Below are 18,534 nucleotides of genomic sequence, written 5' to 3'. Positions count from 1 at the left end.
GTTTGTGTTTTAATAGTATATAAACCGAGAACAAAAAAAATGGCTGGTATAATCATGATGTTTTTTTGGTCCATTTATTTTTATCTCTCTTTCTCTCACTTTCTCTCTCTCTCTCTCTCTCTCTCTCACCACCCCATGAAATCTCATAATCGGGTTTGTTGTTTTTTTTTTGTTTTTTGTTTTTGTCCCATGTTTTCCGTAGTAGTGTTAATTTGCATTAATGGATCAGCAAAAAATTTTTTTTTTTTTCACACATTTAATACATTCAAACACCAATTTTGTATGTTTGTTTGTTTGTTTTGTTTTTGTTTTTGTTTGACTGATTTTCTTTTCCATTTTAACTTTTAATTCTCGCACTATTTAACATTGCGATTTATTTCATTTTGAAAAAAAATTCAGTTTCGTAGTCACCCACCCACATACCCACAACAACAACAACAAAATTACAACAGAAAAAATCAGATCGATAATTTTTTGTTTTATTCTTATTTCTTGTTCAAAACTATCCAGAATCTTTATTGCTGTTCATTTCTGCTAATTTTTTTTGATTCTGATCATCTTCATCATCATCATCGTCATCATCATTTGGAGCCAGAAGAAGAAGAAAAAGAAGAATAGAAAAGGAAACGAAACGAAAAAAAAATGAAATTAGAATCATCGATACAGTAATGATGATGATGATGGTTGCGAGAAATGAAATAAAGGAATAAATTCTGTTGTCGTCGTCATCGTCATCGTCGTCGTCGTTATTCACATTCAATTAGAGTATCTATAGCGCAAACTATAACCAGTAAAAATAAAATAAAAATAAAACAAGAACAATCATTGAGACAATGGGTTTTTTTTCCATTTCTTTGGACCATAAATCAAGTTCGAAAAATCAAGATTTTTTGTTGTTGTTGTTGTTTTGTTTTGTTTTCCTATTGGATGCTTTTGTATTGTTGTTGTCGTTGTCGTTTGTTGTTGTTGTTGTTGTTCAATATGGAACAATCACAAATCCTGTATGAGTATGCGATTTTTTGTTGCTGTTGTTGTTGTTGTTTCATTCATTCATTCATTCATTTCTATTCAATTCATTTATTCATTGTATTCATATAGTTCTTGATGTTATTTTTTTGTTGTTGTTGTTGTTGTTGTTGTTGTCTGATTCTGAATCTGAAAAAAGAATCCAAAAGAATCGAGAAATTAGAATGAATTTTTTTTTCTTTCTTTTGCCATTTTGATTATTGTCATCATCATCATTGTTGTTGTTGTTGTTGTTGTTTAAAAATGTGATATATTGATGATTGTTGTTTTCGTTGTTTCCATGATAGCTATTCATTCATTATACGGTACAGAATTTTGTTTTGCCATTTCCATTTTCACCACCAAATTCAATTCAATCCATTAATGATTGTTGTTGATGATGATGGCAAATGATAATGTTTTTTAATCTGAAATTCTGTTTATTTATTAGCTATTTATAATAGTCAAGTTGGTAGTGGTAGTTTTTTTTGTTTTGTTTCGGTGCTTAAAAAAAATTGACAACTATAACTTAATTAACACACACACACACACAGACATTGAAACGTATGGTTTAGGTTTTTATTTTTCCAAATAGTAAATTTTCGGAATCATTTTTCCACCATCACCACCACCACCACCACCAATGTTGTTGTTGTATCGTAATGGTCAGAGATTGTCTACAAAAAAAATGGATCATAATAGCATGTGCAATTTGTTGGTTATTGTCGTCATCACTATTATTATGTGATGACCGTTTTTTGCCTTGTTTTTTGGATTAGTGACCGGCGTTTCACTTTCGTTTGTTTGTTTCTAATGTTTTTTAAGATTTTTTTTCATCTCAAAATTGTTAGGTTTCCATTTTTTTTTGTTCATTTCAATTTTTTTATGATGATGATGATGATTGAATTTTTTTCTGGTAGAATCCGGTTATTATTTTTTTTTTTATTGCATATGTGAAAATGTGTGTGTGTGTGTGTGTGTGTATTGAAAGAATCGAGAATTTATTATACAACAACGATATATATATATATAATGTCCAACTGATGTTATTGTTCCATTAGGGTTAATGATAGAGTTTTACATCAGTTATCATTATTTTTATAGAATCAGACATACAAATAACAACAACAACAGTGGCGATCCAAAATTTCTTTTTTTTTGAAAAAAAAAAATTTTTCAAAAAAGAAAATTTTGCGATCATCATTTTCAAAACTTTTTTTTTTAAAAATTTCTTTTTTTTTGTTGTTGTTTATGTGTGTGCGTGTGTGTTCAATTTCATTTCATTTCATTTTTTTTTTTTGCTAGTCCATTGTATTCTTGTATTCTATGATTTGATGATGATGATGACCTAAAACGAACGACCCTTGTGTGACTAGGGTTCAATGGAAAATTTTTTTATTATTTTTTGCTTTGTTTTGTGAATCCTTTTTCTTCCCCTCGTCCAAATTCTACGAATGTATCAATGATGAAAAATATTGATCGATTTTAAAAGAGAGAAAAAAAACATTGGCTTTCAACAACAACAAAAAAAAAATAACAGAATTTTTCCAGAAGAAATACCAAAAAAAAAAAAGTTATTTACTGGTCGGTTGAATTTTCCATTGTTGTTGTTGTTGTTGTTATCGATAAAAATTGTCCACGATTCTCTTTCGATTCTTTCGTGGTGCTGATGATGATGATGATGATGATGATGACAGTGCGAAAGAATGAATGAATGGAGAGAAAAAGTTTGTTTGAAAAAAAAATGAAATTTATTTATTTTTTTTTCTTTCTTTTCTTTTTTTTTCATTGTCCATCACCAATCGTCTGTATTGAATGATGTTTTTTGTTGTTGTTGTTGTTGTTGTTGTGTGCATCGAATGATGATGATGATTGTAATGATTGAATTGGCCATATTGGCCAATCACACACACACACACACACACACACACACACACACACTGAATTCAATTGATGATGATGATGATGATTCAATGAGTCCAATCTTTGTGGCAGTTGACAAATAATAAACTACCACACACACACACACAAAGATTTATTTATTTTTTTTATATTTTTCTCCAGTCCATTTATATATATATGTGTGTGTGTACAATAAATGGAATGAAGAAAACAAAAATCAAATCAAATCAAGTTGACGTTTGTCGGTAATGATGATGATGTTGATGATGATGGTGACAAAGTTGTTTTTTTTCGGTTTGGTTTGGTCAGTTGTAATAAATGGTCAGAAAATTGACCACAAACTCATACACACATGTATACACAATGTATTTGGTAAATTTATTGTTGGATTTTTATCCAAAAACAAATTTTTTCGGTATTTTTTTTGCCGCGTCATTTTGTAGTAGTAGTAGTAGTAGTAGTAGTTGTTGTTGTTGTTGTTTAAATCCGATTTATTTATTGTTACCGTGTTTTTTTTACCCAGTGTTTTTTTTATTTGTTTGTTATGATTAAATGTCTCAACATCATCATCACCATCATCATTCATCATTGATCGAACAACAACAACAACAGCAGCAACAATGATGATGATGATGACGACATATAATTCTCAACCATGTATATCCTACTTGGATCAATATGGATCGAATAAAACAAAAAAAACGAAAAAACAAAAATTTCACCCCTGTCCCGGTTCCAGTCATAAATAATAGTAGCGGTAGTAATACGTCATAATGGGTCAATATATGTGTTTCATTCATTCATTCATTCATTCATATATGGTGATTAAAAAAATTTTGTTTGTTCAATTTTGTCTGTAATTGATTTGTTTGATTTTTTTTTGTTTGGCTTGAATTTCATTCATTCATTCATGAATTTCATATCTCTTTTTTTTCTCTACTTTGTGACGTCATTTTTGTTCATCTGTTTATTTACGGATTTGAAAAGATATTGTCGATCGAAAGATTTTGTTCAATAATTTTTTTTCCTGTTCCTCGTTTTTTCCCACCCCATCATATTCGGTTTGTTTTGATTTTTTTTTGTAGCTCGTTATTGACCCAATTCATGTGTGTGTGTGTGGATCGTTAGATTCGATCAGCATTAATTGATTTTAGTGGTAAGAGGAGTGGTGGTGGGGGTGGAAGAAATTTATTTTTTTTTTATTAGATCATCGACCACCTCCATAAATATCAATAAATTTTTTTTGTTTTGTTTTTGACATAAAATCGAATCTCAACCCCTTTCACGTTTTTAGCCCCAGCTATTCACACACACACACACACAATATAGCTGTGATGTGAATGACAAAATGAATGAAATCGATACATTTGTTTTAGCCACATATAATAATATGTGGTGTAGGTAGTATTTTTGGCTACCAACCTACTACCACAATGAATGAGTGTAACAACATAAGGGGAAAAAATGAAGATATTAAAAAAAAAAATCGAAACCAAAGATTTCGATCGACATATCAAACGACCGACCGAACGACCGACCGACCAACCGACTGACTGACTGACTGATTGACTGATTTACTGAATAAATCAATGAATCGACTACACGACACAACAACGATTACCACACACACACACACAACCGGTCGAAGATCGACCGGGGATAGTGTGAACCCAATAAAAATTTGTTTTATCCACTGTTAGCGTTTTTCTTCTTCTTCTTCTTCTACTTTTTCAAAACAAAATAGATCGCATTTCGATTTTGGAATATATAAGATTTCGATTTTTTTTTCTCTCTGCACTGTTGATCGATCGTCATCACAATGATGATGATGATGATGATGATGACATGTGTAGAAAAAAAACTGGGTGGATAGAATCGATCAATGAATCAATTTTTTGTCTCTCTTTTTTTTTGCTTCGTTTTTTTTTTTTTGACAACAGGTTATTTATTCATTTATTTTTTTTTCAATGTCAGAATTGACCAAATTCATTTGTTGATTGTTTGTTGAATTTTTTTATTTTTTGTTCGACATGAAATTTTTCTTCCATTCCATTCCATTCAATGTATGGACACCTATTGTTGAACCTATAAAATTTTTCTGTCTGTATATTTTCTCTGTGTATGTATGGCGCCCAATATTTTCTGGTGTTCATTATTATTATTATCATCCATACTTGTTTCTCATTGGTTGTTTCATTTTTTTCCTTTCAATTCTGTAAGAGGATATAAGCCACACACATTGCAGCAACAACAAAACAGTGAGGATGTTTAATTGAGATGGCGCCATACAATATACACACACACACACACAACATCACAACAAGTAAAAGTCGCGCCCAAAAAAGAATTCAAGTAGAAATTTTTTTTCTTGCTATATATAAATTCTGTTCGTGTCTGTAATTCTGTGTTGTACTTTATTCTTTATATATACATGTGTGTCTGTTTGTTGGTTCTACATGTTCCAAGAATGGCGCCCATTCATTTCTATGTTTTTTTTCATTGAATTTTTTCTCACACAACAATAATAATTATATTTATGTCATAAATTGTGGGTGTGTATGGGAAATAATTTCCGGATAAATAATTAAACGCAAACTATCTACCCATGTTGTTCTATGTGACATTTCTGTTTTTTTTTCCTGTATTCCAATTTTTTCGTTTTTATTTTCCATATTTGTACACAACAACAACAACAACAACAACAGCAACCATTGGCTTTGACTGACAAAATAGCACAGCGAAAAAAAAAATCGATTGTGAAAACAGGCTGTCCAAATGCCGAAAAGTCTAATTTCAATGATGATGATGATAAACCCAAACGAATGAACGAACAAAAAAAAATTGAATCTTAAGAAATGGGAACCAAACACAAAATACACACCCTTTACAGGATCCTAGGGCGCTTCAAGAACATTTCTTTCTGATTCGCTTTATTCGTTATTATTATGGACGCAATTGTGGAATGAAAGAATGGGGAGAGAGAGAGAGAAAAAAAATCAATGAAAGTGGCGATCGAATCGATGTTCCTCTTGTGTGTGTGTGTGTATGTGTTTTGTGCCAAAATATAGCCAAATAGAACATTCTGGTACATTTTTTTTGTCTCCATGATGGGTAGATGACTTTAGTTGGTTGTTCGCTTGCACTCATTTCTTTCACTCACTCACTCACTCACCCATTTCATTTTCATAGTCAGTCAGAATTTTTTTTTTCGTTTTCGTTGTTGTTGTTTTCCCACTCTTTCTGTCTGTCTGTTCATTGTATGGATCGATTTTTTTCCATCTTATCGTCTTTCGTATTCACCAACACCAACACCACCACCACCACCACTCATTCTTCGATTGATGATGGAAAATTTTTTATTTTCCCTTACATTCTACAACAGCAGCAGCAACAACAATCTTCTATCGATCGATCGATTTTATGAATATAATTCGTATATTCAAGAATATAAGACACACACACTATCTAGGGATTCGGGTCGTATTTTTTGTCCACATTCTTATTGTATATATGGAATTTATTTATTTTTATTTTTTTTTGGCATTCATTCACCTTTTCTCAATCTTTAAGAAACACGGTTATTTATTTCATGGAAATTATTGATAAATTTATTCATAAATAACGTAAACTAAAAAAAAATCCAGAATCCAGAATTCATTGATTGATGAAAAACCAAAGACGAGAACAAATTTCACAAATTCCACACACACACAGGCAACATGGATGACAAGATTCATTCATTTGTTCAAATGACCTTTTGACCAGATGATAAGATGACAGGCAGAATATTTATTTATATATATTATGGTGATAATGTCAACCTGAATTCAAAATGAATGAATCTTTGGAATACCAAACAACAACAACAACAAAAACAACAAACACGCGCGCTTGGACAATCAATTGATTGACACACATTCAAACCTTGAAGCCTTTTTTATGTGGAAAAATATCTGAAATTCATGTAAATTCCAATGTTAAACTTGCTCTTTTTTTTCATATTCACGGTATTCTGATTTTTTGATTCAATCATCATCATCATTCCAAGCGAAAACAAGAAAAAAAATTCCAAATGTTTTTATCTCTTTGCCTCTTTGCCTGTGTGTGTGTATGTGTTTGTAGCTAATTTTTTTTTCGGTCAATTTTGAATAATGCTGACTTTGTTTCTGTTGTCCCTGTATGTGTGTGAAAAAAGGGTTAACTGAACCGTACCGTGAAAACGAATTTTTTTCCTTTTGATGATGATGATGATGGTGATGGTCACACAACTATGATCATCATCATCATTTGAATTATTGATTATTTTTCGTTGATTAATCTAAATTCTGTTGGTCCATTTTCCATAACCGTCTGTCTGTCTGTCTGTTTGATTGTTGGTGGTGGTGGTGGTCATTGTTGCATAAAATAAAATTAAAATTGTACAAAAAAAAACAACAACAACAACAACAACGATAACATTCATCAACAGAATTTTTTTTTTTTGGTTATAGAATTCTCTATCTGTCAGTGTGTGTGTGGCTGTTTTTTTTTCTTTTGAGTTTCTGGTTTATTAATTATTATCATTCATTTTGTTCTTTCTCTTTTGCTTTGGTCAATATTAGCCTGAAGCGATTCTTATGTGGCTATAGCCCATGTTATTATGGCTAATTTGCTGCTTTTTTTTGTCCAATATTCTCTTGTTATTTCAATGGTTGATGATTATGGTATTTTGTTTTCTACATTCATTCATTCACATCATCATCATTTTTGATTCGATTCATTTATTCAATTAGCTTTAGGCTTATTTTTTTTTGTTCGTTCATTTTTTTCATTTCATTTCATTTCAAAAATTCTTCATAATTAATAATTATAAAAAAGAATTTTTTTTTATCCTTACCATTGATTCAATTGTTTATTATTGATTGATTTATTTATTGATTGATTGTTGTTGTTGTTGTTTCATTTTTCTTATAGCTTGTAAACGTAAAGAAGAACAACAACAACAACAACAGCAGCAACAACAACAACAACAACCTTGTGCAATGGGTGGTAATGGTACAAATGGAAACATGGCCAATGGTTCGATTTTAAATAATTCATTAACAATGATTGGTGGTGGTCCATTACAATCATCAAATTCATTAATAGGTATCCATCCTCATTCATCATCATCAACATCATTATCATCAACAACAATAACAGCAACAACAACAACAACAACGACAACAATATCATCATCGACAACAAATAATTCAAATTATAAATCATCACATCATCATCAGCAACAACAACAACCGAAAAAACCACGTTTAGTTTTCACCGATCTACAAAGACGTACATTACAAGCAATATTTAAAGAAACAAAAAGACCATCTAAAGAGATGCAGATTACAATTTCACAACAATTAGGTTTAGAATTATCAACAGTTGGAAATTTTTTTATGAATGCACGTCGTCGTTCACAGGATAAATGGATGGAAGATCCACCACCATCATCATCGGCAACAACAACAAATAATGGTAATGGATCATCATCAAATGAATCAACAGCATCGAATAATACACATAATAATAATCATAATGCTCAACAACAACATTCTACACATCATTTAAATAATAAAAAAATTCTTAAACATCATCAACATCAACATCAACAACAACAACAGCAGCAACAACAACAACAACAACAACAGCAACAACAACAATCAATGAATAATGGTTCAGTACCAACATCTGTATTGACAATGGGAACAAATGTTATTGTTTCATGTTAATGATGAATTTTTTTTTCTTAATTCTTCTCGTTGTTGTTGTTGTTTTTGTTGTCATTGTGTGTGTGTTTTTTTTTTTTTTTAATTTTGGGTAGCCATTTTCACCACCACCAATACCTTAGTTTATTTGCAAATTTTAAAATAGGAAAATGTTATTATTATGATAATAATGAAAAAATGACAACCAATGAACCAATCAATCAATATAATATATCGATTAATTGATTCAGTTCACAACAACAACAACAACAACAACAAAAACTAATCATCACCACATACACATGGAAATTAATGTCAATTTTTTTTCTTGGTAAAATTCTGTAATTTCTATTTAACTAATTTTTAAAAATGAATGAATTGTAGAAATTGTTTTTTATTGTTTTCAGATTTTCAATTATTTTGTAAATAATTCTTCTTCTTACTTCACTTTGCAATTCAATCAACATTTCATCGATAATTCATCGACATTATTGATTTCTTTCTTACACTTTGAATTTTTTTTCCTGTTTTTTTTTTTTGTTCAAAATGTTTGCTTATTTTTTTCGTTTCGTTTTTCGTTTATTTTCTGTTTGTTTGTCTTTCTCTCTTTATCTCATTCTCATATTTATTTATTAACTTTGATGATGCAATAAAATCAAATTCAAATCAAATGATCAAATTATTAATTTTGTTTTTTTTTTCGGTGAAAAAAAAATTCTGGCCAAATTTTCAGATTCTGTTGTTGTTAAAGAATTTGAAAAATACAATTCATGATGTTGACAGCGCCATCTAAAAGTAGAAAATGTAAACAAAAGAGTTTTTTTTCGTAAAAACCCAACAGATGTCGCGTTGTTTATTTATTTATTTTTTTTTGTTGTACACATTAATCATTCGAAAATGACTTTTGGGAGCAAAAAAAAAAAAAAAAAAATTTCAACATTCAGATTGAGATTGCCATTTAGATTACTATTTTTGATTATTTATCGAAATTGAATCGAAATGATCACCAGATATAATTCCAGATAATTTTTCTATTTCTCTTCAAACTCAACAAATATTATCGCCTTTTTTATGCTATATGCACAACATTATAATAATTGACTTTTTGTTTGTTATTTTTAGCATTTTTATTTTATTTTATTGAGAATTTCCCATTTTCAATAATATTTCTATGGAATTAATTAATTATTATAATAATATTTCATGTTTGATGTGATAATAATTCAACATTTTGCACAAGTGGTTTGTGTACTTGTGTGTGTGTGTATCCAATTTATTTGAATAATGTATGGATACAGTATCCACACACACACACACAACTCTTTCGCTACAATGTGATATGATGATGATGACCTTGATAGATTTATCCTTTTCTCCATCTCTCTCTCTCTCTCTTTTTCTCATTTTTTTCCTTTTAAATGTAGCTGGGTTTTTTTTTTGGTTGTTCATAACGGTTTTTGTTTCATGAAATTGATAGAAAAAAAAGGAAATGTAATCAAAAAAAAAATAAAGAAAGAAAAAAATTTCAGTTTCCTTTTTTTTCTCTTTTTCTTCATGTTGCTGTACATCATCATCATCATCATTATCATTTATATTATTATTATTCACAATTGAGAATTATTTGTCATCAACTTTTGCCTGCGATTGATGAGATGATAAAAATCGTTTGAATCATTTCAATTCATTGATGATGATGACGATAGATGGCGGTCTAGGGTCGGTGAATTTTTTTTTCTATAATTCGAACAAAATACATAAAATTCCTTCATCATCATCATCATTCATTCATTCATTTCGTAAACTATCAAAATTTTCAAATAAAATTTCAATTTCCAATTTATTTTCAAATTTCACATCGTCATCATCATCATCATCATCATCATCATTTGTTCCTTGTTGTATACCGCGGATGTATATGTGTTGGTCCAAACAACAACAAACACAAGAACAACAATCAAACAATTTTTTTCCCATCAAAAACACGCACACACACACACACCCATAGACAATATTGTTCCAATCATTCACCATTATATCATAATGATGATGATGATGACGATCATTTTTTTTCGCATATTAAAAAAATTCAATTTTGCCTTTTTTTCCCCTTCCCGCCAATAATTTAAATTACGAAGTAACCAATCAAATGTCATTATCCATGGATGAAAATAATGATATGGATGCCAACGGCAACAGAGAAAAAAAAAGTAAAAGTGGACGAACAACAACAAAAAAAAAATCAACTTGTCAACCAATTTTCTTTTGTGTCTGTTTTTACAGATTGTGGCTGAGAATAATGACCGATGATCAATAATAAATGATGATGATGATAATAATAATGATGGCAAAAACATGCACACACACACACACACACCTATTGGTGAGGAATTTATTTGTTTACCATCACCATCATCATCATCATCATTATTATTATCATTGTTAAAAAAAAAGTTGTTTCCAGGTAGGCTATTGAAATGAATTTTTTTTTCTTCTTCTTCTTCTGTATTTCATTTTCATTCTTATGAAGATAAGTTGTATCGATTAATCATTTTAATAGTGATGATGGTGGCGGTGGTGGTGGTGGTGGTAATAATTGTTATGGAATAAAAGCAGTGAAAAATGATTGACAAACGAAAAAAAAATATATTTAATATTTGAATGTTTCACCAGTTTTTCAATGGCTTTTTGTGAATTGTCTTTTGCTATTGTTTTTCTGTGTGTATGTGTGTGTGTGTGTGAGTGTACTTTCTTCAATTCAAGTTCAGGGTTTGAAATCAGAAAAAAAGAAGAAAGTTGATGATGAGATTGAAGACAAAATTTAAACAATAATAATGCCCATCTAATCAATCAATCATATTCATATTTACCCGTGAAATGTATTAGAAGAAAAATGCATTTTTTTGCAGCATTCAAATCTATATCGATTTGAATAGAAAAAATACATTGATTATATATGATTGATTTTATTGGCACAACCACAATAATAATCGAATAATGAAAGAATTTTGTGCAAAAAACCAAAAAAAAAAAAAAAAAAAATCAATTTGTTTGTATCCAAACAACAACAACAGAAAAAAAGTAGCAAAAAAAAATTGGTTGTTAATTATGGAGATTGCACATTAGCATTCATTTTGATTTTGGATACAGCAACAACAAATGTCCACATACATATATATGTAGATGTATCAAACTCTAGCTAGTTATTCAAGCTTTCTTTTTTTTGTTTGTTTGTTCGTTTGTTCGTATAATTATTCAACCAATCTGTCTATCGCCTGCTGCTCTCGTTTCAATTGAATCAATTTTTTTTTATTTGGTTTGGTATTCAACTAAATTTTGTTCATCCTTAATCCAACATGAATAGGATGAAAAATAGAAATCAAAGTTCCAATGAATTGATCAAATTAAATTAAAAGCAGCAGCAGCAGGAGCAACAACAACAACAAACCACAGCTAAAAAAAATTAATTGAAATTGATAGAAGCGAGAAAAAAAAATGTCAAGAATCAACAGAGTGGTTGGTTGTGTAACCAGAAACAAACCGACCGATCGACCGACCAATAACCAAAAAAACCATCAACCAGTGTTTAGTGTAACCAATTTTTATATATTGCTGTCGATACTGTAGCGTGAATGAAAAGAACGAAAAAAAAATCAAGAAATATCCAGTTCATCATCATGATGATCATCATCAAAAACAACTGGAATAATAATAACCACCACATATAGCACTGGGAGTTGTTGTGGTTTTTTCCTATTCTCTCGTCATGATTTTTTTTTTGTTGTTGCCCTATCTTAATAGCTATTGCTAGATTTGTTTGATGATTTGATTGATTGATTGCTATTTATATGTGTATGTGTGTGTGTGTGTGTGGGTGTATGGACGGATGGATGGATGGGTGGTTCATAAACAAATGAATAGCGGCATTTGTTGATTTGCTATAAATCACACACTTATTCACCAGAAAATGTAAAAAAAAAATCAAGGAAGAAGATTCATATACAAACGCACACACACAAGAAAAAAAACATCACTTTAGTGAAAAAAACAAAATGAACAACAACAAAAACAAAATTATCAAGTTAAATTTATCATCAATACGATGATCAAGATGATGAACATTGGATGTGAATAACAGTGAATAAAAAAAAAAACAAATGAAAAAAAAAAAGAAAAACTAAATAAATAATGAAGAAAAAAGAAGAAGAAAAAAAAATTTCAATAACGAACGAACATGATGAAAACAAAAACAAAAACAAAAACAAAAATTTGTATACATTTGAAATGGTGTATTTGTGCGCGCCAACAAAATTTACAGCAAAAAAAAAATATGTTCATCATGCGCATGTGCATATGCATTTGTTATGGCTACATTTGTAGCATAGCATATAATAATATAAACAACAACATTTACAACATTGTTTTCGAATTTGTACATGCGTACACATGAGTATATATATATATACTGTATATATATTTGAAAAGTAGAAAAAAAAATTATTATTCTTTTCATTTCATTTCGTTTCGGTTCTAGCATTTTTGTATATACGCTACTACAAATAGATAATTTTTTTGTTTTGTTTTTTGTTTTTTCTTCTTTGTATATATACAAGATGCCAATATACAAAATAAAATAACAACAACGACAACAGCGACAAAAAATTTCTGCTATCCTCAAATTCTCATCATCATCATCATCATCTTGTCTGGCTTGCTTGCTGGCTGGCTGGATGGTTGAATGAATGAATGTATGGATGGATGGATGGATGGATCATCATCAGCTCAACAGCTTCCCCTTTTTTTTGTTTTGTTTTGTTAACAAAATTTATATATTTAGAAAGAGTTAGAACTTGTGAAAGAAAGATAGTGGGAGAAAAAAAAAGAGAAAGAGAAAGAGAGGACTGTACTGATGATGCGCAAAGTGTAGCAAAATTTTCTGTTATTGTAGCCAATATAATATTTTGTAGCGTTCGTTCAGCAGTGGTAATATGTGTATACAAAAAAAATTTTTTTTTCTTTCCAACCAGCCAAAAAAAAAGTTTAGTTAGATTTTTGTGGTCGGTTATGGTGGTCGCCATTCATGTGTGTGTGTGTGTGTGTGTGTATCCCACAGTATGTAAAGTTATGTACGATGTAATAATAACCAGAACCAAATTTGAAATTCAAAAAGAGAGAGAGAAAATCTTCATCATTTCACAATGTTTCTGCTATTGCTACTATCACGAACAAAAAAAAATGTAGCCAAAATAAAATGTGATCTTCAGTTATTTTTTTTGGCTACATTTGAATTGAATTCTGTTTAGGTTGGTTGATCTTACATACAACAACATAGGAATTGATGAAAACAAAAAAAAAAATTTGAATATTTCGCGCAGACACAACCAACCAACAAAAAAAATCAACAAAAAATCACAGAATAATTTTAAATTTTGAAATTTTTTTTTTCATCGCCCCTTTATCATCATCATCATCAGTTTAAACTACTACCCGAACAAACGATTCATGACATTGTATGAGAAAAATTGAAAAAATTTTTTTTTCGTTTTTTTTTTAAATTATTTGACATTTTTGACATATGATGTACGAATATGATGATGATGATGAATTTGAATGGAAAAAAATATGATTCTGTGATTTATTCTGTCAACTTTTTTTTTGTTCTGTTTTTTGTTGCATCCATACATCATCATCATCATCATAATCATTATATGAATAAAGCGCATAAAAATTCTGAATATTTTATCATCTATCTAGCCATCTATCTAATATGGTTTTTTTTTTATTTTATCTGATTTTTAGTCTGATCCAGAAAACAAAATTCACCAATTTTAAGAATTCTCATCAATTTACTGCATTCATTCATTATCATCATAATCATCATCATCAACAACAACAACAAAAAAAAAATTTGCATGTCATCTCTATCGATTGGCTCAATATATGTTTTTTTTCACCCTGTTTCATGTTGAAATTCATCATCAATGTATCAGTGTATATGTGACGAGTATATGATACATTTTTGCTACAATTTTCAAAATACAAACTAAAGTTGCCGTATTGCATTGGTGGTTATTACCACCGTGGCAGCACTAATAATAATAATCATCATCATCATCATCATCATCCAACCTCTTCATCAATCATTGTCAATCAAATCAAACTTATTATTTAACCCTGAATTTGTTTGTTTTAATTCAACTTTCTCCAATGATTACTTTACAATAAACATTGCCAATCTGTTTTTTTTTTTTGTATATATTCAATTTCATCACATCAGATCAAATTGAATGATATTTTCATCTTTACCATTATCAATCATTGACCTAATCATCATCATCATTATCAACGGATCAAATTGGTAATTTAAATCAGATGAATATACATCGAATGATTATGCTGATATAAGAAAAAAAAACAGTAAGTGTTGAAATTCTATTTCTGTGTAAATTTTTTCTTTTCACTGTTGTTGTTAGTGTAGCTGAATTTAAATTTAAATTTTTTTTTTTTTGCTACCAATCAAATGAATGAATGAAATTATTTTCACCCTTTTTTCTGGGTGTGTGTGTGTGTTCGATATTTACACCTTAACATTAGCTTAGTTTTGGTTTCACTGTTTTTTTTTTGTTGTTTTTAGTTTTGCAACAAGTTGTGAATTTTTTTTTCTTCTTTTTCTTCCTCTTCTTATTATTCGTCATCATTCAATTTGTTTGATTTGAGATTGATTTTTTTTTCATTGAATTAATGGCAAAGAAAATGAATTCATCATTGGTTTTCATCATTTCCTTTCAGGCCTTTTCACACAAGTTAACTAACTAACTAACTAACTAATTGCAAAGAAAGAAAGAGAGAAAACAAAACTGAAATGAAAATAACGTTGATCAATGTGTAAAAAATACAATGTCCATGTATAGAGAATGGCAATTTTGTTGATAATTTTTTTTCAGTTTTTATCCAATGGCTACATACATGTAGCAAATTTTCATTCAAACACACACACACATACAGTTATGAGCAACAAGTTGATTTTTTTTTTTGTTAATGATGATGAATATGATAATATACCGGTCTTGTGCTGTTAATAATTCCAAGAATTGAAAGAAGAAAAAAAAATTTTTTTTTCTCATTTTCCATTTTATAATCAAAACGAGAGAAAAAGAAATTTTCTTGAAAATTTCTTTTTGTTGTTTCGCATTACAACTACTATGGCGATGATGATGATGATGATGATGATACTGGTTGGTGGTATAATATCATCAAACCCACAGAGCAAGAGAGAGAGAGAGTCAAATGAGTGATTGAGAAATTTCAATTTTAATTTTTTTTAATCTAATTTCCCTGTTACTATAAATAATAACCAATTTTTGTTGTTGTTGTTGTTGTTGTTGTTGCTGCTGTTTTATTTTTCCTATTTTGATATTTCTGGTAGATTGTCCTTCAAAAACAAATAATGAATATATATAAATCCATCATCACAATCAATTTTCGTTGTTGTTGTTGTTGGCATGGCATGGTATGGCCATAATATTGGTTTTTATCATCATCATTTGTTTTTTGTTTTTTGTTTTTTTTTTCACACGTACATTTTATTATGGTTTCAGTTTTTTTTTCTCTCTGGTAATAAATGTGATTATTATTATTATCTTTCCATCTCTCATTTTTATTTGCACTAGATTATTATCAATTTATAACAAAAAAAAAGGGTTAAGTGTGAATAGTAGTAGTGGTAGTGATGGTAGTGGTATTAGTCCATAGTCCTAATTTTTTTTTTTTTTTTTTTCGCTAATCAATAAAGTACATTTAAACGATAATGTTACAATTGTATCAATTTATTATACAATGCGGATGTGTATCCAATTTTTGGTACATGGTGATGTGTATCGATTTTGACAATTTTACATTGGTTGATATAATTTATGTTTGTTTTTGCTGATTTTGCGCATGTGTACACACACCTTTATATCTGATTATATTACCAACAACAACAACAACAATAGATTGTGTATGATGATGATGATGATGATGTGATCAAAGTAAGAATGAACAAATATTTCGTGTGTTTAATTGATAAGATAAAAAAGAGAGAGAGAGATAAGTAGAAAACAAAAATTTAAAATCGAAATCCAAATTCTTCATTGAATAACCGTATAAAATATATGGCAACATTTTTTTTACGTTGACTTTCAAACGACCAAATCCGTTGATGATGATGATGATGATATCAGTAATGAATAATTCTACGTTGTTGAATTTGGTTGCAAAAACAAACAAAAAAAATTAGATTCTTACCATGGCAAATTCTTACATATCCACATGTATGTAAGTTATAATGAATTTTTTTTTCTTCATCATCATTCAACATCAAATCAAAAACTTTTTCATTTTGTAAAAAAAACAGAAAATTTTTGTTTACTCCTTTCAAACAATTTGGCGTAATAATCATACAACACAGAAGAAAAAAATTTACATATTTCATAAAGTTTTTATTCTGTCGTACGTGCGTGTTTGTGTATTTAGAAAAATTTTTTCTTGATTATTATCGTTATGAAAAACAAAAACAAAAAAAAACAAGAATATTCTGCACACACATATAGGGACAAAACAAACAGGAATTTTAATTGTCACGGTATTATGTTATCTACGAGTTCATTGTCATCATCATTTTATATCAAATGATGATGATGATAAACTCTAATAGCAACATTAATGGTTGCAAAGAAAAATCAATCATTGATTTATATCAATATATATTGATTGATTGATTGATTGATCGATTATCAATATATTTTGTGTATTTTTTCACTGTTGCCAAAGCATTTTTTTTCGGTTGCTGTTGATTGAAATTGAAAACGAAAATGAAAAATTTTTTTTTTTCTCTCTCTCTCTCATTCCCACATTATTCCGTTATTCATTCATCATTGACACACACAATTGCTTGAAATTATCAATTTGTCACATTATTGAATAATTTAATCAATTGAATTCAAAACCAAACGTATTTTGACATCCGGCCAAAAAAGAAAAAAAAATGGAAAAACACATTCATTCATCTATTCCCGGTTTGAACTAGTCTGTCTGATCATTATTTCCTGAATAAATAAAAAAAAAGGAATTTCCATTTATATATTGCCTGTTGCTGCTGTTTATGTGTTGTTTATAAATATGTAGCCTTTTTTTTCATTATTAAAAATTCGCTACAATTGTATCCAATTTTTTTTTGTTACTACATAATATATCTGTGTATGCAATATATATGTACAAATCATGTTTGGGTGTGTGTGTTCATGAACGGCTTTCTAGGAATCAATTTTTTTTTTTGTTTCATTTTTTCCATCATCATTAAATAATGAATCTAATGATCTTGAGCAACAAACAAACAAACAGCAGTTTCTTGTTTGTTGTTGTTTGTGATGGTGATGATGATGATGATGTTCATTTCATCAAGTAATGAATGCATACAGAGTGGTTTTTTGTTTGGAAATTTTTTTTGTTTTAAAAAAAACGCATGTGTGTGTGTGCCAAAAAAAATAAGATACCACTACAATAGTATAGTATCCTCGTTTTTTTTAAAAAAAAACGTTAAAATGAAAAAAAAACAACAACAAAATAAATAATGAAAAAAAAATCCCGGAAAAAAATTTAGTAAAGTGCGCGCGCGCACGCACACACATTAGCGGGAAAAATTGAAAATTTTTTTTTTATTGATACTTTTTTTTTGTTGTTGATTTTTTTTTTTTTTTTAGTTTTTACAAGTTTACGAATTTTTTTTCCTGGAAATGAAGAATCACGTCAATCAATGTGTGTGTGTGTGTGTGTGAATTTTCATTACATCTACAACTTGTCGATGATGATGATGATGATGATGATGATTATATACCACAGTATAATTCGCAATAGAAACGAG

At 29.1% G+C, this 18,534-nt stretch overlaps 1 protein-coding gene across 2 annotated transcripts in view; it reads left to right on the top strand.

Annotated features, from left to right (window-relative positions):
- The window catches only part of LOC124497738 (uncharacterized), a 31,625-nt gene extending 22,310 nt beyond the window's left edge, over positions 1-9,315 (top strand). For both annotated transcript variants that reach the window (XM_075733970.1, XM_075733971.1), the window contains one exon: positions 7,861-9,315. In XM_075733970.1, coding sequence (XP_075590085.1) covers positions 7,861-8,660 — 800 coding nt within the window. In that variant the 3' untranslated portion in view covers positions 8,661-9,315. The remainder of the gene's footprint in view (positions 1-7,860) is intronic.
- Positions 9,316-18,534: the final 9,219 nt, after the last annotated feature.

Source organism: Dermatophagoides farinae, chromosome 9 (assembly GCF_024713945.1).
Source record: "Dermatophagoides farinae isolate YC_2012a chromosome 9, ASM2471394v1, whole genome shotgun sequence".
Classification (NCBI taxonomy): domain Eukaryota; kingdom Metazoa; phylum Arthropoda; class Arachnida; order Sarcoptiformes; family Pyroglyphidae; genus Dermatophagoides; species Dermatophagoides farinae.
This window is presented reverse-complemented; position numbering and strand designations above follow the sequence as displayed.